Source organism: Ovis aries, chromosome 10 (genome assembly GCF_016772045.2).
Source record: "Ovis aries strain OAR_USU_Benz2616 breed Rambouillet chromosome 10, ARS-UI_Ramb_v3.0, whole genome shotgun sequence".
NCBI classification, from domain to species: domain Eukaryota; kingdom Metazoa; phylum Chordata; class Mammalia; order Artiodactyla; family Bovidae; genus Ovis; species Ovis aries.
Window position 1 is genome coordinate 77,098,420 of NC_056063.1, and position 25,627 is coordinate 77,124,046.

General features: G+C 42.6%; 1 protein-coding gene across 1 annotated transcript in view; it reads right to left on the reverse strand.

The window, feature by feature from the left end:
- The window catches only part of NALCN (sodium leak channel, non-selective), a 302,582-nt gene that overhangs the window by 179,042 nt on the left and 97,913 nt on the right, over positions 1 to 25,627 (reverse strand). Inside the window, exons 10-11 of the mRNA XM_015098259.3 lie at positions 23,736 to 23,822; positions 4,718 to 4,849 (exon numbers count right to left, since the gene is read on the reverse strand). Coding sequence (XP_014953745.2) covers positions 4,718 to 4,849; positions 23,736 to 23,822 — 219 coding nt within the window. The remainder of the gene's footprint in view (positions 1 to 4,717; positions 4,850 to 23,735; positions 23,823 to 25,627) is intronic.

Consider the following 25,627-nt stretch of genomic DNA (forward strand, 5'->3'; position numbering starts at 1 on the left):
GAAGCGGACGACAGAGGCTGAGATGGCTGGATGGCATGATGAACATGAATTTGAGTAAGCTCCGGGAGTTGGTGACAGGGAGGCCTGGCCTGGTACTTTCCATGGGGTTGCAAAGAGTCGGACATGACTGACTGAGTGACTGAACTGAACGGATACATATAGAATCTAGAAAAACAGCACTGATGAATCTATTTGCAGGGCAGGAATAGAGAAGCAGACATAGAAAATGGGCTTGTGGACACAGCAAGGGTAGGACAGGTTGGGATGAATTGAGAGAGTAGCATTGAAATATACACTTATCAATGTAAAATAGCTAGCTAGTGTCAAGCTTCTGTATAGCAAGGGAGCTCAGCTGGTGCTCAGTGATGACCTAGAGGGGCGGGATGGAGGAGCAGAAGGGAGGCTCAAGAGGGCAGGGATATATGTGTATTGATAGCTGGTTCAGGCTGTTGTACAGCAGAAACTAACACAGCATTGTAAAGCAATTATCCCCTCTCTGCTTTTAATAATGATCCATACTTTCTGTGCTGGATTTGCAGCAAAATTATATCCATTTTTCAGGTGTTTAGTTGGACATAATTTCTTTGTGAGCTTATGTCATTGATTCTCCATAGCATAAAAACTTGTTACTATTTACTGTCTATATTTTTTGCTTAACTGTAAGCTCCATACACTAAAATTCTAAATGGCTCAGTGGTAAAGAAGCAGCGTGCCAATCCAGGAGATTAGGCTCAATCTTTGGTCCAGGAAGATCCCCTAGAGAAGGAAATGGCAACCCACTACAGTATTCTTGCCTAGGAAGCCCCAGGGACAGAGGAGCCTGGCTGGCTACAGTCCATGAGATCGCAAAGAGTCAGACATGACTTAGCAACTGAAAAACAACAAAAATGTTCCATATATGACACAGTTATTAGTCAATGTCATGTCCCGGAGACTATTTCAGAGAAAGTTTAATACTAATGATATTTTCTTACAGGAAAAACATCTCCACCAAGGGAGGAATTCATAAGTGACTCCTTAAAAGTTTCTGCATACCCACGTAGAAGTTTGTATTCAATAGCTGTATACCATCAATTCTTTTTCTGAAAAATTGATGTGTGGGTGGATTGACTTTTTGTTAACCAAATTCATTTTTAAATGCACTAGGAGAATTCGGGATATAGAAGAGAACCCAACTCTGAGGCAAATTGATTTTGTATGTGGAAAGTGCTTTTGTAATAAAAATAATCACATTGTGATGCTTCTGCTTTTTAAGATTTATTTTTCATATATTGGATTTCTCCAAGTGTAGCACAGTTAGATATGTATTCCTCACTTACATGATGAATGGGTTTCTAAACCACTGTCCATCAATCAATTTTTCCATAAATGTAGAACCCCTGAATTCTAAGATCTGTTACAGACATAATTCTTCACAATAAAAAAGTCAGGGGTCTCTGGAAATCATTAGGAAATATTTAAGCAACAAATGTTAACAAGGTTATCCCAGCAGTAAGAAGCGCTACTACAAAACTCTAGTATGGGCTGTAGGAAGCAAGAAGAGTTGTTGTAATCACTTCAGTTCAGTTCAGTTCAGTCGCTCAGTCGTGTCTGACTCTGAGACCCCATGAATCGCAGCATGCCAGGCCTCCCTGCCGATCATCAACTCCCGGAGTTCACTCAAACTCATGTCCATTGAGTTGGTAATGCCATCCAGCCATCTCACCCTCTGTCGTCCCATTCTCCTCCTGCCCCCCGTCCCTCCCAGCATCAAGGTATTTTCCAATGAGTCAACTCTTTGCATAAGGTGGCCAAAGTATTGGAGTTTCAGCTTCAGCATCAGTCCTTCCAATGAACACCCAGGACTGATCTCCTTTGGAATGCACTGGCTGGATTTCCTTGCAGTCCAAGGGACTCTCAAGAGTCCTCTCTAACACCACAGTTCAAAAGCATCAATTTTCGGCGCTCAGCTTTCTTCACAGTCCAACTCTCACATCCATATATGACTACTGGAAAAAGCATAGCCTTAACTAGATGGACCTTAGTCGGCAAAGTAATGTCTCTGCTTTTGAATATGCTATCTAGGTTGCTCATAACTTTCTTTCCAAGGAGTAAGCGTCTTTTAATTTCATGGCTGCAGTCACCATCTGCAGTGATTTTGGAGCCCAAAACTATAAAGTTTGACACTGTTTCCACTGTTTCCCTATCTATTTCCCATGAAGTGATGGGACCAGATGCCATGATCTTCGTTTTCTGAATGTTGAGCTTTAAGCCAACTTTTTCACTCTCTTCTTTCACTTTCATCAAGAGGCTTTTTAGTTCCTCTTCACTTTCTGCCATAAGGGTGGTGTCATCTGCATATCTGAGGTTATTGATATTTCTCCCAGCAATCTTGATTCCAGCTGGTGCTTCTTCCAGTCCAGCGTTTCTCATGATGTACTCTGCATAGAAGTTAAATAAGTAGGGTGACAATATACAGCTTTGACATTCTCCTTTTCCTATTTGGAACCAGGCTGTGGTTCCATATCCAGTTCTAACTGTTGCTTCCTGACCTGCATATAGGTTTCTCAAGAGACAGGTCAGGTGGTCTGGTATGCCCATCTCTTTCAGAATTTTCCACAGTTTATTGTGATCCACACAGTCAAAGGCTTTGGCATAGTCAATAAAGCAGAAATAGATGTTTTTCTCGAACTCTCTTGCTCTTTCATGATCCAGCAGATGTTGGCAATTTGATCTCTGGTTCCTCTGCCTTTTCTAAAACCAGCTTGAACATCAGGAAGTTCACGGTTCAGGTATTGCTGAAGCCTGGCTTGGAGAATTTTGAGCATTACTTTACTAGCATGTGAGATGAGTGCAATTGTGCAGTAGTTTGAGCATTCTTTGGCATTGCCTTTCTTTGGGATTGGAATGGAAACTGCCCTTTTCAGTCCTGTGGCCACTGCTGAGTTTTCCAAATTTGCTGGCATATTGAGTGCAGCACTCATCTTTCAGGATTTGAAATAGCTCAACTGGAATTCCATCACCTCCACTAGCTTTGTTCATAGTGATGCTTTCTAAGGCCCACTTGACTTCACATTCCAGGATGTCTGGCTCTAGGTAGAGAGAGAAACCACCACCATGGTTATCTGGTCATGAAGATATTTTTTGTATAGTTCTTCTGAGTACTCTTGCCACCTCTTCTTAATATCTTCTGCTTCTGTTAGGTCCATACCATTTCTGTCCTTTATGGAGCCCATCTTTGCATGAAATGCTCCCTTGGTATCCCTAATTTTCCTGAAGAGATCTCTAGTCTTTCCCATTCTGTTGTTTTCCTCTATTTCTTTGCACTGATCACTGAGGAAGGCTTTCTTATCTCTCCTTGCTCTTCTTTGGAACTCTTCATTCAGATGCTTATATCTTTCCTTTTCTCCTTTGCTTTTTGCTTCTCTTATTTTCACAGCTATTTGTAAGGCCTCCTCAGACAGCCATTTTGCTTTTTGCATTTCTTTTCCATGGCGATGGTCTTAATCCCTGTCTCCTGTACAATGTCACGAACCTTGGTCCATAGTTCATCAGGCACTCTATCAGATCTAGTCCCTTAAATCTATTTCTCACTTCCACTGTATAATCATAAGGGATTTGATTTAGGTCATACCTGAATGGTCTAGTGGTTTTCCCTACTTTCTTCAATTTAAGTCTGAATTTGGTAATAAGGAGTTCATGATGTGAGCCACAGTCGGCTCCTGGTATTGTTTTTGCTAACTGTATAGAGCTTCTCCATCTTTGGCTACAAAGAATAAAATCAATCTGATATCGGTGTTGACCATCTGCTGATGTCCATGTGTAGAGTCTTCTCTTGTGTTGTTGGAAGAGGGTGTTTGCTATGACCAGTGGGTTCTCTTGGCAAAACTCTGTTAGCCTTTGCCCTGCTTCATTCCATATTCCAAGGCCAAATTTGCCTGTTACCCCAGGTGTTTCTTGACTTCCTACTTTTGCATTCCAGTCCCCTATAATGAAAAGGACATCTTTTTTGGGTGTTAGTTCTAAAACCTACCTATTTCTGACTACACCTTACTGCAGGCTGTAACACCTCAGATTTTTAGAGAAGGAATCTATTTTCCTCCATTCTCGTCCTTGGTACTGTTGAGCTGAGTTCATCTACGATATTCTGAATCTGTGCTTGCCTACACTTTGGAGGAAACAGACACACAATATGACAATGGAGAGAAAACAAAGAGGTGGGTAGGGAAACACCTAGATGGCCAGGGTAACACCCAGGGCAAATGTTGCCTTGGCAACATGACTCACGCATGTGACACCCAATGTGGGAAGATCAACTCAGGCCTGGGGGCCAGGAAACAAAGCAGGCAACTCCGGGAGCAAGGGAGAGACACCTCGGCAGCAGACAATGAATCAGCTCTGTGCATGCGCAGTCGCTTCAGTCGAGTCTGAGTCTTTGCAACCCCATGGACTGTAGCTCGCCAGACTCCTCTGTCCATGGGATTCTCCAGGCAAGAATACAGGAGTGGGTTTCCATGCCCTCCTCCAGGAGATCTTCCCGACCCAGGGATCAAACCCGCATCTCCTGCACTGCAAGCAGATTCTATACCCACTGAGCTATCAGGGAAGCCCTGAATCAGCTTTGGTTGAAGTCAAATGATGACTGAGCTGACATGAACTTTCATGTTCTAAAAGCTGCTGTCACGAGCCGAGGTTCTTGGGTGCTTTGACAAGTGACCTGTGTCCGTGAGCTGCTTACCTCCGCCAGGTAGAACTCGTCATACTGCCTCTTGAAGCTTTCTCCTTTGTGATAGTTGCTGGCAGCCACGATCACGTCCACGGTCACCATGCTCAGGATGAACATGTGGAAGACGGACGACCGCATCATTTGCTGAGGAGGCAAAACGGAAGAACTCTTAATAAAGAGACAGACTCACGATTCAGCATACCTATGTGCTCAGACATTGCCAGATCTGCAACAGCTTTGTTATATGCTACTGTGAACAGTCTTTCTTTTTAAGAAAGTTTTATTTTATTGAAGCAAAGTTGATTTACAGTGTTGTGTAAATTTCAGCTGTCCAGCAAAGTGATTCAGTTATTGTTATACACAATATACACAGTCTTTTTTCAGATTCTTTTCCATTCTGGTTTATCATGGGGCATTGAATATTAGTTCCTGTGCCATATAGGAAGACCTTGCTGTTTATCCACTCTATATATAATAGTTTGCACGTGCTTAACCCAAACCTCCAAAGAAAGGCAATGCCAAAGAATGCTCAAACTACCACACAATTGCACTCATCTCACACGCTAGTAAAGTAATGCTCAAAATTCTCCAAACCAGGCTTCAGCAATACGTGAACCGTGAACTTCCTGATGTTCAAGCTGGTTTTAGAGATCAAATTGCCAACATCCGCTGGATCACTGAAAAAGCAAGAGAGTTCCAGAAAGACATCTATTTCTGCTTTCTTGAATATGCCAAAGCCTTTGACTGTGTGGATTGCAAGAAACTGGAAAATTCTGAAAGAGATGGGCATACCAGACCACCTGACCTGCCTCTTGAGAAACCTATATGCAGGTCAGGAAGCAACAGTTCGAACTGGACATTGAACAACAGACTGGTTCCAAATAGGAAAAGGAGTACGTCAAAGCTGTATATTGTCATCCTGCTTATTTAACTTATACGCAGAATACATCATGAGAAACGCTGGGCTGGAAGAAGCACAAGCTGGAATCAAGATTGCCGGGAGAAATGTCAATAACCTCAGATATGCAGATGACACTACCCTTATGGCAGAAAGTGAAGAGGAACTAAAAAGCCTCTTGATGAAAGTGAAAGAAGAGAGTGAAAAAGTTGGCTTAAAGCTCAACATTCAGAAAACAAAGATCATGGCATCTGGTCCCATCACTCCATGGGAAATAGATGGGGAAACAGTGGAAACAGTGTCAGACTTTATTTTTTGGAGCTCCAAAATCACTGCAGATGGTGACTGCAGCCATGAAATTAAAAGACGCTTACTCCTTGGAAGAAAAGTTATGAGCAACCTAGATAGCATATTCAAAAGCAGAGACATTACTTTGCCAACAAAGGTCCATCTAGTCAAGGCTATGGTTTTTCCAGTAGTCACGTGTGGATGTGAGAGTTGGACTGTGAAGAAAGCTGAGCACTGAAGAATTAATACTTTTGAACTGTGGTGTTGGAGAAGACTCTTGAGAGTCCCTTGGACTGCAAGGAGATCCAGCCAGTGCATTCTAAAAGCGATCAGTCCTGGGTGTTCTTTGGAAGGACTGATGCTAAAGCTGAAACTCCATCTCATGCGAAGAGTTGACTCATTGGAAAATACCTTGATGCTGGGAGGGATTGGGGGCAGGAGGAAAAGGGGATGACAGAGGATGAGATGGCTGGATGGCATAACTGACTCGATGGACGTGAGTTTGAGTGAACTTCGGGAGTTGGTGATAGACAGGGAGGCCTGGCGTGCTGCAATTGATGGTGTCGCAAAGAGTCAGACACTACTGAGCGACTGAACTGAACTGAACCCAAATCTCCAACCCCTCTCTCTCCCAAAACCTCCCTCTGCTTGGCAAACACACGTCCAGAACCACTTTTCTAAGATAACTTGATGACTGTCACTACCTATTGTGAGAAATGCAATCTTTTATCTGCAGGCAGCTAAAAAGTACCTGGGGAGATAGTTTCAGAGACTTTTGATTAAAAGCTGAAAATACATTTCACTGAACTTGTGTATAACCTATATCTTAATTTTCACTGGCCAGTTAGGAAGCTTTTATCCTTTTTGCTGACTGTATGGAAAAATTATTTTTGGAAAGCTGATACCACATAACAAGTAGCACTTTATTCTGCTAAGAGAAAAAGCTACTGTTGATGAAAGCATTTGAGATAAACCATAGAACTGGAAAAGCAGGAGAAACCTAAGATCTATTTATTTTTTAATGTATCGTTTCTGTGGATTATTTATTTTTTAAAATTACTATTTTTAATAATTTATTTTTATGTTTTAAGCCACTTTGTTAAAGTATGGTTTATATTTAAAAATGTGGTTCATATTGAAAATGTATAACTCAATGAGCTTGGGGATAAATATATACCCATGAAAGTATGACCATCATCAAAGCCATATACATATTCATCACCTCCCAAAGCTTCCTCTTGCCTCCTCTATTAATATTATTATTATTACTTGTGGTAAGAACACAACATAAGATCTATCCTCCTAGTAAGTTTTAAATATACAATAGAATACATAGCTATAGGTACTATGCCATAGACATTCATAATTTACTTACCTCATATAACCAGAACTTTATATTCTCTGCATAAATGTTATTGAAAATTATACTACAACTGATAATAGCTGATGTCTATATTTATAATTATTATGTGCCCAAAGCTGTCGTAAGTGCTTTACATAAATGAAGTCATTTAATGTCCTAACAGTTCTAGGAAGTTATGCTAATTTTATAGAGAAGGAAACCGAGGCTCAGAGAAGTTAAATAACTTTCTCACCGTCACACACATACGGAAGACGAAGCCACAGTTTGGATCCACATCTGGTCCAAGCCTGCTGCCTACCTTGAGGTAAAATAATCAGGTGTTCGAAAAACAATGGGTATTATTATATTAGCTGTCATGTATTAAATACTGTAAGCATGTTATTTCTTTCACTTCTTTCATCTCCACCATAACCCTACGTAGTGGGATGTATTACCCACTTCTTCCACAGAGTTCAGACAGGTTAAGCCACTTGTCCAAGGTCACACAGCAAGCACACAGCAGCGCCAGACTCTGAACCCACGTCGGCCTAAAGTCCATTTTAGGAGCTCCGGCCCACTGTGGGGCAGGAAATCCAGAAAAGAAGGGGGTAGAAGCTGAAGACCCTGGCCAGCAGAAGGAGGAGAGGGAAGCTGACCACATGACGAATCACTGAGTCATACCCCTTGGCACCAACTGCCTGGGGTACAGAGCCTCGATGAGCCCCGTTTTGGGGCTTCACTGGTTCTTACAGACACATGTGGACACCGCTTGATCTTGACCTGAGAATTCTTCAATCTTTGCAACTGAAAGAACCTAACGAAAGCAGAACCCGAGAAGAGGAAAAGGGAAAACAGGATAGCTCTGAGCTTGCCGTCGACTCTATGCATCCAAATGTGTGCCTTCTTGTGGCTTCATGGCCCTGCAGTCAGCCACAGCATGGGCTCTGAGCCAAAGTGCATGGACCTGAAACTCTACCACACACAAGCTTTGTGGTCCTGAGCAAGGTTCTTCAACCTCTCTGTGCCTCAGTTTTCCCATCGGGAAAATGGAGACAAGTACCAGCTACTCCAAAAGTTGTTATCATAAACGTATAAATATCTGTCAGCTCTCATATCGGTGCCTGCGTATTATAAATGTTCTATTAAGATGTGCAGTTTAAAAAAAAAATGTGACCGAGGTATTTTTCTGTTCAGCAATGAGAAATAAATTGCCCAAGGTCAAAGAATTAATTACGCTGTATATTTGACCGAGTCCAGAACCAAGTGAGATAAATAAAAGCGATAAAGTCTAATAATGTGAGAGATGTCACAGCCACTGGAAAAGCAGGTATTTAGTGAGGCTGTGAGTCACCATGGCTACTGATGCGTTCTTACATCCATTTATTTGCCCTTGACTTTATTTCATGGATAACGCAAAATCAAATTCCAGGGCTGTCAGTCAACATATTTAAATGCACGTCAACTTGCTTGCAGGAACTACTGACCTTCATAACGTTGATAAGCATATCAGCTGGCAAGTTTCAATCCTGATTAGAATTTCTATTTAGTCTTGCATTGAGAGAGTTAAAATTCCTTAACTATTATTCCTTTTCTAGACTTTTTTCAAGGTAACGTTCTATTAAAAACATTTCAACTGCTTTCCACTTCATCTGCATGACAGAAAAGCCACAACTTTCTCTTTCTATTTTCCTTAGCTGTGGATTTATGTCTTAAGTAAACTGTTATTACTGAAAGGTCTAAACAAAGCTTTTAGCCATGGCTGTCAAAAACTTTTAAATTGGTGTTGTAACTGTCACTGCTTCACTTTGGTGCTGTCATTATAATTAGGTTGTTTTTTGTCTAAATGTCTACGTCTCCCTGTTGGTACAGAGTCATTAAAATAATCACTTACAAAGGATTTTGATACGCTATAATCACCATCGTTCAGCTGACTTCTTCCACAGTAATAACTTTCAAATATTAAATAAGAATCAAGGTGATCAGTGTGTACGGTAGCCAAGTTTAAATAATCAAACTAGGAACTCTGAAGGTAGAGCTAGTTTACATGGGCCAATTCAACTCAGTCCAACTCACCCAATGTCTGAACGTGGCTGTGGGCTTCCTCAATGCAGAATGGCTGGCAACACTGCACTTAGGCTCACACTTCCATCTATAGGACAGTCCAAATTTATACCCATCAAGTTTTCACTTTGTTATAAAATTTTTAACGTAAAGGAAAGTGTTAAAGTTGTCAGTGCCACAAAATATCATTTAACTTGGGATTTCACAGTTGTATGATTTAGTATGGATGCAGGATATATAGATGGACAGATATACACATACATATGGATGTATATATGTATGTATGTATATATTTATATATATGTGTGCGTGTGTGTGTGTGTGTGTGTGTGTGTATAGGAAATGACAACCCACAACAGAAGCGACTTAGCGTGCATGCATATATATACATGCTCAGTTGCTCAGTTGTGTCCAACTCTTTGCGATCCCATAGACTATAGTCTGCCAGTCTCCTCTGTCCATGAGATTCTCTAGGCAAGAATACTGGAGTGGGTTGCCAGGCCCTCCTCCAGGGAATCTTCTTGATCCACGGACTGAACCTGCACCTCTTACCTCTTCTGCATGGCAAGCTCTCTACCACTAGCACTACCTGGAAAATACACACACACATATATATAAAATCTCTCTCTATATATACAGAGAGAGATGCTTAATATAAGATTCTTCAGATCCTACATACACATCCTATTTTTTAAAATTCTCTTCAACTGCGATGTCATTTTGACTTATATTTTTAAAACATCAGAAAAGTTTTGCATCTATTTTGAGTCTGGCTTTGATCCAAGAACTACTGATTTCGTATGTGACAGTTGGAATTACCAAAATACAAAGAAGAGACTATAACAGAATCATCCCCAAGGCAGCAACGTCAGGAATGCTCAGAAGCCTTGCTACTCCCAGCAGCTTCCTGGGAGCGTATTAGAAATGCAGCCTCTCAGGCCCCATCCCAGACCTCCTGAATCAGAATCTGCATCTTTAGACATGATTACGGTGGATCCTAAAGTTTGAGAAGGTCTGTTGCCGAGGATACTCCTTGAGTTGCAGATGAAAACCGGGGTGACCTATAAAATTTTTTACAAATTCACAATTACATGATTCTAAAAGTAATCATCCAATAAAATATATAGCAAATACTGACTATATTATTATGACCATATATTACTATATCACCTCATCACAAAAATGTATGCCTACTTTCCCTATCCCCTTCAACTCTAAGATCAAAATCAACCAAACCAGTCTGGCTTGGAGACAGAAGTGTGAGTCATGTTTTCGACCACTGGAGAGGATTATGAAGAGTCAGACACGCTTAGCATCTAAACTGCCACATGAGAGAAGGAAATGGAAACCCGCTCCAGTATTCTTGCCTGGAAAATTCCACGGACAGAGGAGACTGGCAGGCTACAGTCCATGGGGTCACAGAGAATCAGACACAAGGGAGCAGCTTCCACTTTCATTTTCATGAAGGCACCAGCACAGACTTACTGTAGGAATGCAGGTGGCTTCTAGAATCCGGAAAAGGCAAAGCAATCTTTTTTTTTTTTTTCCCCCTAAAATTTTTATAAGTACTAAGTCTTGTTCATACCCTGATCTTAGCCTAGGGAAACCATTTTGGACTTCAGATATGTAGAACCATAAATAATAAATCTGGGTTGTTTGAAATCAATACGTATGTGGAAATTTGTCACAGCAAGAACTAGGAAACTAAACCAAGCCCTGTTCGTGATTCTGACACACACTGGCTCAAATCACCTCCTACGAAATAGAACTGCGGGCATCTGCCCAGTGCCCCAAAATTCTACCTGATCGAAGGATTTCAACCAAGGCCACTTTGCCAGTCAAAGCCTCTGCAAAATGTATTACCGCAAATATAAACTCATGATGCCAAGCAAGGTTTTCATCCTGCTTTGTTTCAGGATGTGGAATGAGACGCTGGCTCTGAAGCAAGGACACTGAGTCCAACCTCATGCAGGAGAAGAGCGAAGGTCACTTTTCTTCATATTAGTTCTGAGTCCTACCGTGAAGGGAATGCTTTCAAATACAGAAGTCTGTGCCAAACCTGGCGAGAGATCCTCACTTAATTCAAACTGATGCCGACAAAATGGATTCTCAGAATAAGAGCTCATATTTGCGGGCTTGGTTTGTGCCAAGCCTCATTCCAAGCAAAACACATGCTGGGGTGAAAATTTCATTTACTCCTCAACAACTCTGTGAAAAACGGTGCATTTGTTATCCCCTCATCTTCGGAGAAACAGGTAAGGATGCGTCCATTTCCAAGTGCACAGAGTCAGAAACTAGTCCCAGGTGAGTCCAAAGCCAATGCTCTCCTGCCCCCTATCAGGCAGTCAACACGCAGCAGACTCTGATTCACATATTAAAGAAGAGTGAGAAGTCGCTCCCATGTCAAGTGTTTGTGCTTTAATAGAGGACGTAAGCTTGTGAATCCTGTATCTGAAAGCCGAAGGAAAGCTGTTCCCCACTGGAGGGTCTAAGATCTCCACGAAGGAAAAGAATATCAAGTTTGAAGACAGTCTGAGCTGAGTTCAAATCTTGATTCTGTGCTGATTTAACTTCTCTGTGACTCGGTTTTCTTACATGGGAAACATCTACATCTACATCTCTAGGCTGGAACATGAATATAAATGAGGCTGATTAGCATAGAGTCTAAACAGGCTGGAGTCTAAACGGTGTAGATGTAGGAGCAGGCATCTTACAGTCCACAATACTTATTATTACTGCTGTATTTGAAAACACTCTAGGTACTTAAAGGTAGAGATACAGTCAGTTGCTTATGGGGAAGGTGCGTGTGTGCTTATTCACTCAGTCGTGTCTGACTCTTTGCGACCCCGTGGACTGTAGCCTGTCAAGTTTCTCTGTCCATGAGATTCTCCAGGCAAGAATACTGGAGTGGGTTGCCATGCCCCCCTCCAGGGGATCTTCCCAACCCAGGGACTGAACCTGAGTTTCTCATGTCTTCTGCACCGGCAGGTGGGTACTCTACCATTAGCACCACCAGAGAAGCCCTATGGGGAAGGTAAGAAGATATAAGAGGAGAAATCAAGTGAAAGAGATAACTGATCTTGAGGGTGATCAGGGAAATTTATAGATTTTCAAAAAGGTCTTAAGTTGTCTCATTTTTAGTGGCATGAATGCTTAAGGATTCCATAAGAGTTCTTCCTATTCATTTGTTCAGTAAGCTTTCCAATAGAATAGTGCCTTAAACATTCTGAAGACTCTGTAGGCAGACGTCTAACAAATCAAAACAGTGGCCTAGGAGGTCACAATAGTACAGCTCAGAACTCAAATCTTTCTTTTGTTTTTAAAGACTCCAGGTTTTTAAAAAACATAATTTTACTTATTTATTTATGGCTGGGCTGGGTCTTCCTTGTTGCTTGAGCTTTTCCCTAGTTGCAGCAAGCAGGAGGTCCTCTCTAGCTGCGATGCCCTGGCTTCTCACTGCAGGGGGAGAAGTGCTCTTATTGTAGAGCACAGACTCAATAATTGTGGAACAGGGCCTTAGTTGCTCTGTGGCACGTGCGATCTTCCCTGACCAAGGATTGAACCCATGTCTCCTGCCTGACAGGAGGATTCTTTACCACTGAGCCACCAGAGAAGTCCTCAAATCTTTCTTTAAATCGCTGCTTGAATGAATAAAATATCCTACCCTGGTAAACAAATTTCACGCACTAAACACTGCCTCAGCCAGCTACTAAGAGCTGTGTTTTAGTTAGATTTCAAAATAAACATATTTGGAGAACAATGTAAATTACAAGGTGGAATTCTCAGAAACCATCCTGCATATGGGCCATGAGACTAAGGACAAGAGCAAACGCACAAAGCCTAAACTAAATATGTTTGCAAGCGCTATGTCTTCCCCTCCCCCTGCTTAGAAGACGTCTGGGTAGTTGCTGCTTTTATAATCAATATACAAAATAGTTCTGTCCAATACAAAGGATTTGTGTGAAACAGGAAATATCTTTATGCAATGGGCCTCCCAGGTGGCGCAGTGGTAAAGCATGCAGGGGACGCAAGTTCAGTTCCTGGGTCAGGCAGATCCCCTGGAGAAGGGAATCGCAACCCACCCAGTATTCTTGCCTGGAGAGTTCCATGGAGAGAGGAGCCTGGTGGGCTATACAGTTCACGGGGTTGCAAAGAGTTGGATGCAACTGAGCATACACCCATTTTGTATAGCAATATTAAAAACAGAACCAATAGCTATCCTTAGAAACTCTGCCTTTCCCTTCTGCCTGCCCCAGGCATGTCCTTGGAGAATGAGAGGGCAGAAGGAAATCCACAGGTGGCCTCCCACGAAGGGACCGAGCATCTCTGGGCCATGCGGGAGCACTCACGGCGTGGAAATGAGCCTCTGTCAGTATATTTGTAATCCCATGGACAGAGGAGCCTGGTAGGCTGTGTGGTCCATGGGGTTGCGAAGAGTCGGACACGACTGAACGACTTCCTTTTCACTTTTCACTTTCATGCATTGGAAAAGGAAATGGCAACCCACTCCAGTGTTCTTGCCTGGAGAATCCCAGGGACAGGGGAGCCTGGTGGGCTGCCATCTATGGGGTCACACAGAGTTGGACACGAATGAAGTGACTTAGCAGCAGCAGTAGCAGCAGTATATTTGTTACCTGGGCCTCCCCGCTTCAGGGTCCTCTGTTTCTGCCTTGCAGTCAAGGACAAGTGCAATGCCAGAGTACGGGCGCTAACATTATCTACGTTTCCCACTACAGCTGCGCTGACCAAACAGTTACTGAATAGACTGTGACAAAAGGTGCTTAGATCAGAATTATGGGGCGTTGCTGCTTGTCCTCATGAATACTTCAGTGAAAAGTTGAGGGTCTTAACAACAGACACTAGATGGGACACTTAAAACCATGATGGTTTTAAGATCTTCAAAGACACTTTAATTGACATTCCACTTCAGTTCCAGTTCAGTTGCTCAGTCATGTCCAACTCTTTGCGACCCCATGAATTGCAGCATGCCAGGCCTCCCTGTCCATCACCAACTCCAGGAGTTCACCCAGACTCATGTCCATCAAGTCGGTGATGCCATCCAGCCATCTCATCCTCTGTTGACCCCTTGTCCTCCTGCCCTCAATTCCTCCCAGCATCAGAGTCTTTTCCAATCAGTCAACTCTTCGCATGAGGTGGCCAAAGTACTGGAGTTTCAGCTTCAGCATCAGTCCTTCCAGTGAATACCCAGGACAGATCTCCTTTAGGCTGGACTGGCTGGATCTCCTTGCAGTCCAAGGGACTCTCAAGAGTCTTCTCCAACACACAATTCAAAAGCATCAATTCTTTGGCGCTCAGCTTTCTTCACAGTCCAACTCTCACATCCATACATGACTACTGGAAAAACCATAGCCTTGACTAGATGGACCTTTGTTGGCAAAGTAATATCTCTGCTTTTGAATATGCTATCTAGGTTGCTCATAACTTTCTTTCCAAGGAGTAACCGCCTTTTAATTTCATGGCTGCAGTCACCATCTGCAGTGATTTTGGAGCCCCCAAAAATAAAGTCTGACACTGTTTCCACTGTTTCCCATCTATTTCCCATGAAGTGATGGGACCAGATGCCATGATCTTCGTTTTCTGAACACTGAGCTTTAAGCCAACCTTTTCAACTCTCTTCTTTCACTTTCATCAAGAGGCTTTTTAGTTCCTCTTCAGTTTCTGCCATAAGGGTGGTGTCATCTGCAAATCTGAGGTTATTGATATTTCTCCTGGCAATCTTGATTCCAGCTTGTGCTTCCTCCAACCCAGTGTTTCTCATGATGTACTCTGCATAGAAGTTAAATAAGTAGGGTGACAATATACAGCCTTGACATTCTCCTTTTCCTATTTGGAACCAGGCTGTGGTTCCATGTCCAGTTCTAACTGTTGCTTCCTGACCTGCATATAGGTTTCTCAAGAGGCAGGTCAGGTGGTCTGGTATTCCCAACTCTTTCAGAATTTTCCACAGTTTATTGTGATCCACACAGTCAAAGGCTTTGGCATATAGTCAATAAAGCAGAAATAGATGTTTTTCTGGAACTCTCTTGCTTTTTCCATGATCCAGCAGATGCTGGCAATTTGATCTCTGGTTCCTCTGCCTTTTCTAAAACCAGCTTGAACATCTGGAAGTTCATGGTTCACGTAGCCTGGCTTGAAGAATTTAAGCATTACTTTACTAGCATGTGAGATGAGTGCAATTGTGTGGCAGTTTGAGCATTCTTTGGCATTGCCTTTCTTTGGGATTGGAATGAAAACTGACCTTTTCCAGTCCTGTGGCCACTGCCGAGTTTTCCAAATTTGCTGGCATTTTGAGTGCAGCACTTTCACAGCATCATCTTTCAGGATTTGAAATGGCTCAACTGGAATTCCATCACCTCCACTAGCTTTGTTTGTAGTGATGCTTTCTAAGGCCCCACTTGACTTCACATTCCAGGATGTCTGGCTCTAGGTGAGTGATCACACCATCACGGTTATCTGGGTCATGAAGCTCTTTTTCGTACAGTTCTTCTGTACAAAAAAGAACTGTATATTCTTGCCATCTCTTCTTAATATCTTCTACTTCTGTTAGGTCCATTCCGTTTCTGTCCTTTATCAAGCCCATCTTTGCATGAAATGTTCCCTTGGTTTGTCTACCAATTGACATTCCAAAGCTAATTAAAATGTCTACATATGGAATCACTTGAAATTTATTTTTATATGTTTCTTTTTATTTTAGTTTTCAATAGTGGGCAGGTGAACATAAAACCTTTGTTTTAAATTCAAGAGGGAAATCACAAACTCAAAAATGAAGTTGATTAGGTGTTTTTCTCAAATAACTCAATACCCAATGTCATAAAAGAGTTAGGTTGTTACATTTGATGAATGCAGAAATCAATTAAAAAATGTAAGCTATATAGTATCTCAAAGTAGAAGACTCACTTTGAAAACCTTCAAGTATTTGAGAAATTTGCAGGTTTGGAAAAGACATACCAGAAATACAGCAAGTACAAAATGACTGAAGTTTTTTAAACTGTCCAAACCTGTCATCAGCCTTAGGGCAGGGAGAGAGTCATGCTGCTTTTCCAGACTCTAGGATGGTAGCAATTGTGTTGAACACTGAGAAAATACATGGCAATTTCAAACTCTGGATGACAGTTTAAAGAAGCTGCATATTTAACCCCAGAAATCAAGACCTGCAAGAACAAAGTACCCCTCATTTTTCCAAAGGTGACAATGCCACAAATATTTGATGGAAATTTGTCTCCCAAGACTATCTGTTAGACATTCGTATAGGACTTACTTGAACGAGAAGATGAACATATACAATGATACAGGAATTTAGTTTGTGATCCTCTGAAACAAATAATTTTAAGATGATCTGAATATTTCTTTCTTCCAATGAGGCTCAAAAATCAAAGACAAAAAAACCATTTAAACACAGTAAGACAGGTGAATAAATTAAAAAATAGCACTAATAATTTCATTTTATTTTTTGTTAGTCTGCTGGTATCTATTCTGAGTATAATTACTATTTGAAATGCATATATATTGAATATATATAGAATGCAATATATATTTAAATATCTATGTATGGCATATTTACAACTGAGGCTGTACACAGTAGAGGCCTCTCCTTAGTTTATTTGGCCATACTGGTTTCAAGACCACATAGGTGACTACGCATGTACGTCTGTTTCAATTAAAGTCTTAGCTACCTTCTTACATCTTGCACTGTATTGCCTTTAGCTGCTTTTTTCTTCCTGTTCTTAATTCTCATTCTGTGCTTTTATAGAATTTTTTCTTCCGTTCACCACCCCCCCCAACCCCCAACAAGAGATTTCTCCAAGCCAGCTGTTTTATGCTCTGAAAGTGAAAGTTGTTCAGTTGTGTCCGACTCTTTGAGACCCCATGGGCTATAAGTCCATGGAATTCTCCAGGCCAGAATACTGAAGCAGGTAGCCTTTCCCTTCTCCAGGGGATCTTCCCAACCCAGGGATCAAACCCAGGTCTCCCTTGTTGCAGGCAGATTCTTCACCAGCTGAGCCGCCAGGGAAGCCCGTTTTCTGTTCTACTGTTAGAAAAATGAGGAGGGACTTCCTTGGTGGTTCAGTGATTAAGACTTCACCTTCCAATGGATGGAGTGTAGGTTCCATCCCTGGTCGGGGAACTAAGATCTGACATAGTGAGTGGAACAGACAGAAAATAAAATAATAATAATAAAAATAAATAAAGATCAGGGTGTGTGTGGGTGCATGTGTTTTGGGGAGGGATCGCTGACAGCTGCGTAAGGAGAGAGTAAGAATTTGTGTCTGCTGTGTGTGAGATTGTGTGCTTTTCTGCATGAGAGCACACTCATGGGCACATCCACATATAACCCCCCTTGCAATATCTGCTCACTGATTATCATGTGAAACCTACAGTGGAAACAGCTGCAAGCAGAGAGAAACTGACCAAATATAATCAAGGAGTCAGAGGTCACTGCACCGAGGAAGCTATCATCTGATTTTCAGGGCAAGGACCTTAGCATGGGATGGAAGGAATGATTTGGAGAAATGCAAAAGACTGAATTAATGACAGACTTGCAAACCGGTCAGATTTGGGGAGGACCGTGAGCAGTGCATTACAGGTTGGTGTAGAGGTTTCTGGAGTTGCAGGAAAAGCCTGGTTTCCATATGGGGAGGGGTGGGCAGGGTGGGTGGTGATGTGTCCATGAGAACACCTGGGCATGTGTCTGCTGGACACTGAGATTTACACTTCTAACAGTCGGAGGGCAGGGCAAGCGAGAAGGGAAGGCTGTGACGTCACTGGACTACCTGGGTGCATAAGAGCTGACTTCCTGGAACTGAATAGAACACTCAAAGTGAAAGAGTTAGGAAAGAACTGTATACTAAGGATAACAACAGCCATCTCTATGCACTGAGCAGCCCACTGCAACCCACACACTGTGGTATCTTCCCACATGGGACTGTAAGGTGGAAGAGGACTGCTTGCAGATGGAACCTACATTCTCCTGGGCTCAGTCAGTTCTTGGAATTATCTGCCAATTCATGGGAAGTTTCATTAAGAAGACAGATATTTAAGGAGCACCTAAGGGGTCTTCTAAGGGGATCAAACCAACCCATTCTAATGGAAATCAGTCCTGAATATTCACTGGAAGGATTGATGCTGAAGCTGAAGTTCCAATATTTTGGCCACCTGAGGTAAAGGGCCAACTCAATGGAAAAGACCCTGATGTTGGGCAAGATTGAAGGCAGGAAGAGAAGGGGACGACAGAGGATGAGATGGTTGGATGGCATCACCGACTTGACGGACATGAGTTTCGGTAAGCTCTGGGAGGTGGTGATGGACAGGGAAGCCTGGCATACTGCAGTCCATGGGGTCCCGAAGAGTTGGACACGATTGAGTGACTGAACTGAATGGAAGGGGTCTTCCCTGGCAATCCGGTAGTTAAGACTCTGGGCTTCCACTGCCAGGGGCACAGGTTCGATCCCTGGCTGGGGAACTAAGATCCTGCATGCCGAGTGGCAAGGCCAAAAAAAGAAAAATCAAAGCATCCAGGATGTTTCTTTCTCTCTCTAAATACACATATCATACAATCTACCCCTCCTCCGATCTTCACCTTCAATGGAAATTTCCTCAAAAAGCATTAAAACATCATAGCAACAATTTTGCTGCAATTTGACCTACTTATGCTAAAAGCCTATCATCTCTGTTCTTTATAGAAGGAGGCACATGAGGGGGTGTTACCGGAGAGAAACTGAGCTCGGGCAGGCTAGGTCTCAGGCGTACTTTCATTTTCTTGTCACTGACTTTCTTCAAGATAACAGATCACTGGGTGTGTGTTGCAAGAAGGCTCACAATGGTGCAGCCGCATCTGTCAAACTGTCAGGAGGTGAAAACTCCCACCTGAGAGGTGGGAGAAAAATGGCTAGTCACAGCAGCCGCCTAGGAATGAAGTTCCAATTTAGCCGCATTCTATTTATCATGCATTAGGGTTACTTCTTCAGGGCGGCCGTCGCTGATGCTAAAATCTAGTTAAAACAGCTAAGCGACTGTTTGATATGCAAAGAGTCCATTATAACTTTTCACGTTTCTGAGACTCACACTGAAAGGCACACTTATAGAAAATTTCTAAATGGTTTTGGCCACACCACATAGAAGAATTACGTTATTGCCTCCATGCACGCAGCCATGCTAAGTCACTTCTGTTGTGTCCGATTCTTTGTGACCCTATGGACTGTAGACTTCCAGGCTCTTCTGTCCATGGGATTCTCCAGGCAAGAATATTAGAGTGGGTGGCCATGCCCTTCTCCAGGGGATCTTCCGACCTAGGGATCGAACTCACGCCTACCACTGAGTCACCTGGGAAGCCCCAGGAAAGCCCCGTGCTTTGCTTAAATGAACCAGCTGCTTGTATTCAATTCCCATGACCTCCTACATCTGGCCAATCTCCCTGTTTGGATAAAATTTCTCCCAGCTTATGACTCCCCTTTGGATGTTTTCTGGTGAGTCTCTGGTTTTTTTTTGTTGTTGTTGTTGTTGTTTTTTAAGATTTATTATTTCTTTGACTGCACCAGGTCTAAGCTGTTGCATGTTGGATTTAGTTCCCTGACCAGGGATTGAACCTGGGCCCCCTGCATTGGAAGCACAGAGTTTCAGTCACTGGATCCCCTGGGAAGTCCCCAGGTGAGTCTTTGAAACCCTTAAAAAGGAGGTTACTAAACGCCGTCATAATCTGCCATATTGGGGCAATAAGCATTAAAAGAAAAAAAAAGGAAGCTAGTCTTTGCGGTGAGAAAATAGAAACAAATGCACTAACAGAAACAAAGATGAGAAATCGTGTAAGCGTAGTCCCCCGGCAGGCCTGGCTATACCCACAGTAAGCGCTCCCTGAGACCATATGGTCTGATCCTTGCAACCAAACAATTCTTGACTAGAACATACATACTCACTGAATTTTTCACCAGCCAAGGAGGACGTATTACCCCCCATGTACAGAAATACACTCAAGGTTATATGCTAAGTAGCATAGTTGAAATATCTCCACCTTCAAAACCTATTCTCTAAGAGGCTACAACGGGGTGGTTTGTTCGCCCTCAGGAAAGGTGCTGTCCTGAATATTACATCATAGGAAAAATGCTGTCTTGGGTATTACATCATAGAACGAAGTAAGGAAGTCTGCAGCTGGGAGGCAGGCTGAGAGGTTACGTGAGTGGTCCTGTGCTGGAGACCGTCGCAGCACAAACAGAAACAGATTCGCAAATATTTTCTCTCATCATCTGAGGGCTACTTTTACTTGTTTGTTAGTGTCATGAGTTTTACAGTTTTATTCCTACATTTCGATCTGTGATCCACTCAATTAATTTTTGTGTATCAGACAGGGGTCCAAATTCATTCCTCCGCATGTGGATATTCAGTTGTCCTAGTACTATTAGTTGAAAAAACTATTTTTCCCCCTATTGAATAGTTTTGGTACCCTGTCAAAAATCAACTGACGTATATATGGTTACACAACTCTTTCAATGTACTAAAGGCCACTGAATCATGCATTTTAAATTGGTGAATTTTATAGCTATCCAAATCATATCTCAATTTTTTAAAAAAAGGTCTGTTGCAAAAATAATTTTTATTCAACATTAATAAAAACTAAAGGAGAAAAAAAATTAAAAATGAAAGGAAATCAGGAATGGGGTTTGGCTTATTCACATTCCCCATCACTTCCAGCCATCTTGTTCCCGTAACCAGGACCTAAGGCAGGAAAAGGGGTGACCCCAGACAACGAGCCTCTCAGCAGAGTGCAGGGAAGTGGGGAAAGACAGACAGAAAGACATTCCAGGCAGGATGGAGCAGGGGCGGGTCAGTGAGTGAGTGGGTGGATCAGATGGAAAATTTCCTGTTTCCTAGTTTTAGACGATGATAATCATTAGTAAAAGCCGAGTGTTTCACAACCACTGTACCTTCAATACTTATTCTTGACTTATTTTTCTTTCTCTTTAATAAGTGAATTAAGAATTCATTCATTTTTCACCCAGAAGTAGAAGTGTGCCTTTCTCTTTAGTCACAGTCTCGTCATGCCCGATATAAACAGGTGACCCCCGGGCCATCACACTTTTCATTTGTATTCTTTCAAATCGACTCCTCCTGGACCAAACATGGGACCTGATCAGGACCCCATGTGGGATGCTGAGCTGAAGGGAGCCTCATCCCGAAGAGTCTGCCTTCATTCTCCGTTGTCTCAAACCACACGTATCATCATTCATACGATTTACCAGGCGTGCCGCAACACCCACCCAGGGCTGTCTCCTGTCTCCCCAGTGCCACACCCACGCCTGGCTGGTCTGAGGTCCATCCCCTCCTCCACCGACCTTGCTGCTCAGTGCCGTAACCCCCACCACACCTCCTTGCCCGCTAACTCTTGCCCACTCAAATCTTCGCAGTGCAGAGGCTGGGCCTCCCGATTCCAGAAGGCAGCCTTGAGGCATCCATTAACACACACTGACTAGACTTTAAAGCGATGCCTCTGGGACACAGAAGACACTGATTTGGCTTTCCTAGCAGGCCGATTGTTTATTTCTGTTACAAATTAGTGTTTTCCTTGGCACCTTTCTCTCAGCTGGAGAGAGCATGGGACAGGGAACCAGAAGGCTAGGCACGAGACCTGGCGTCTCCATGTTGGTTGAGGTCAAGGGACTCAGGCGGCGATCTGGGTCTCCACTTCCTCCTCTGTGGAGGCCAGTAGGCGATGCCAATCTTTCCACAGCACAGGGCTGTACTGGCCTCACCATTAGTCATTCCCTGCCCCATTCCCTTGGTCTTGGATTAAACACTGCGACATCCACTGAGTCCGAGGAGCAAGGACTGCAAATGACCTGGGCCCACAGCACGTCCTGCTGCTTCTTCAGAACACCCGTCATTCCTGGGATTGCTAGCTCCATGCTGTGCCTTCCCAGGTGGCGCTAGTGGCAAAGACTCTGTCAATACAGGAGACATACGAGGTGCGAGTTCGATGCCTGGGTCCAGAAGACGCCTTGGAGAAAGGCATGGCTACCCATTTTAGTATTCTTGCATGGAAAATTCCATGGACAGAGAAGTCTGGAGGGCTAGAGTCCATGGGGCCCCAAAGAGTGGGACATGACTGAGCATAATTCAATGCTGGTTTTTCTCCTCACTCCCTGTAGGACCCTGTAAGCTCCATGAAGAGAGGGGCCATGCTCGTCTTATTCAGGACTATCTTTGTGTCAGTAAATATCAGCTGGTGGATTCATGAATCTTGTAAGTGAAAGTACTCTTTAGGCAAGAAGCTGCCGTTACTACAGTGGTTGTTATTATTGTTATTACTGTAGTAATAGCAGCAGTAGCGATAGTTATGGTGGTTTAGAAGCTAAGTTGTGGCTGACTCTTGAGACCCCATGGACTGTAGCCCGCCAGGCTCCTCTGTCCATGGGATTCTCCAGGCAAGAGTACCAAAGTGGGCTGCCATTTCCTTCTCCAGGGGGTCTTCCCGAACCAGGGATTGAACCCAGGTCTCCTGCGCTGTGGAGATTCTTTACCAACTGAGCCACGGGGGAGTATAAACTGAATTATTTGCAGCACTGTCACCATCAAATATACGACAGAAAGAGAAGTGCAGGATGGTATTTAATAGTATCGATATTCTGCATAAACTCTTCCTCTTTTTCTGATCCGTCCTTTTAATGGATAGAAACAAAAATAAATTTGTGATTAAACTGCCATATAAGTAAAGCCTACAGTAATGGTCCAGAGGACAGTATTTTGCTTCTTAATTGTCAATCCTTGAAATGTACCGGACCCCACCTAGAGAAAGACCCAGAGGAAAGACAGAAGATGTGTTCTCACCCTGGAGCAGGTAATAAACCCTTCCCCATATTATGGGTGAAAGCGCGTTAGTTGCTCAGTCCTGTCCAACTCTTTGCGACTCCGTGGACTGTAGCCTGCCAGGCTCCTCTGTCCGTGGAATTCTCCAAGCAAGAATACTGGAGTGGGTTGCCATGCCCTTCTCCAGGGATCTTTCCGACCCACCCTTCTCACATCCCATTGCTTAGAAAGCTTAGAGACAAAGAAGGGCAGACTGTATGTTACACATAGTTCCTTCCCAGGAACACGGCGAGGCACCCACGCAAGCGAAATATGATCTTGACTGCCCCTCCCTCCAAATAACTCAGGCCTTTGGAGAAGAAAAGTTTTATAAGATTCAGTGCGACAACAAAATTCCTCATTGATTCAGTACCACTGGTCTATTACCTGTGTGCATGCGTTCACCGGAAAGTTACCAAATCCCTAGTGGGATCTAAAGAGATGCTAGGTCCTGGGGGTACAGGATGGAGCAAAATACTGCCCACAAACTTGGGCAGGTCTAGAGCTTGGAGTGCTAGGGGTTTCCCTGTATAAAATAAGTCAAAGACTTTTGTGGGGTGAGTTTTAGAAATGGCATTGTTCCGCACCTGGAGGCAGGCTGGGGCGCGTCCCTGGGGCTTGTTGACGTCCACGGCTACCAGCTGCCACCCGCCAGCAGCGTCTTCATGAAACATCTTCAAGACAAAGAGGGAGATGAGTCAGAAACACTTCCAAGGGAAGGAACATCGAGAACTCTAACTTTGACTCCAGCTTTTTACATTTTTATGTTATCAAAGATTTGTCTTCTTACACTTTTATATTTACAGCATGAGTCACTCCAGTGATGTTCATTTTAACACTGCAGACTTGAGTGTATAATAATAGTAAGGATAATGGCTTGCATTAATTGAGCACTTGCTATGTATCCGGTCCTTTCTGCCTTGAATATGCTCTGCATAGAATTACTCAAATATTCTTCTCCGTAAGACTTTACAGTAGGTATCTTATTCCCATTATGTTGGTTATTATATATTAGATCTCAGAGAAAATGATAATTAGAATACCAAAGCATGACCTGCTTTAACAAAAAATGGCAAATTTTCATCTTTATTTAATGGTCAGTTCTCACGGAACCAAAAGAAAAACATTCTCAGGATAAATAAGAAATGTGCATGTAGCCTAGAGGAAGACAGGAGGGCTGTTTTAATGGTAGGAGAATGACAAAGCACTTAAAAGTCTTTGTGAAATCAGTTTACATAGGCCACAACCAATCTGCTCAGCAAAAACTTTATGTACACATTTATGAAGGGAAGAAGTAGTTTTTTTTTAATCTTAAAAGACATACATGATGAAATTCAGGATTATACAGGATACTAAAATTTGACAGTCATTGAACTTGCTGGATGTGTCGGTTACCTAACTTACACTGCAATACCTCAAAATTTAGTTATCTATCAATAATGCACTAAGCTGGAAGGCATTTACCACTTATAAGTATTTTCCCACTAATATATATTTTCTTTTCAGTTCCTTAAGCGGGCATGTGCGAGAGTGGTGGAATAGGGTGGGGAATTACGGCTCTTTATTTTTTAAGAAAAGTCACAACTACAAGCACTCACTGTTTTATTCCTGTCCAAGTTCACTATTTCACACACGTAAACACTTTCTTTGCCATATTCATGCCTTCCTGTTACTCTGATCCTGTGATCATAAGGGTAATTACTGACGGAAACATGAGATGATCCCATTACCTAGGATTTATAACTTCAAACCCCTGGTAACAGAGGTGGTAGATCATTTTTTTTTTTCCCCATGAGGCATGCAGGATGGTAGATCTCCCACCAGGGATCAAACCCAGGCCCCCTGCAGTGGAAGCACTGAGTCTTAACCACTGACCTGCCATGAAAGTCCTCATATACGTATTTTAAAAATGACAAAGTGGAGGTGTAAAGACACAAAGGTTCTCTGATTCAAGGTCCCAATTACAAATGATTTTTTTCTGCTGTCCATTTACAGGATTTTGATTCCCTTTAGAATGAATCTTGAAAGGTATGCTTAGTGACAGAATCAAGCACAGGCATCACAAATAGGCTCATTCTCAGAATACATACATAGGGTGACATGCAAACATGTATAAGAGCCTTTTAAAATACCTGTCAAATGTCTGGAAGTCTCCTTTGAAGGAGAAAAGACAAAAGCAATCCTGCCAGTCACTAGGTGGGAACTCTCTGTATAAGCATTCTCTTCTCTTATCAGGGAGCAAAAAAAATCCCTGGGGCACACATTTGCTTTCATCAGCAGCAGACTAATTTTCTGTGTTAAATTATTTTTTTTCCAGTCAACCAAAATCAAATGAATCAATTTTTAGTGAAAGTGTTCTCTCAAGGTCACTTTTTTGTATGACATAAAGTAAAGAAAATGCAAATATGGTCAATTTCTCATTGATTCTCTGAATACACAACATCTAGCTTGGTTAATATAACAGTAGCTACATGAGGTA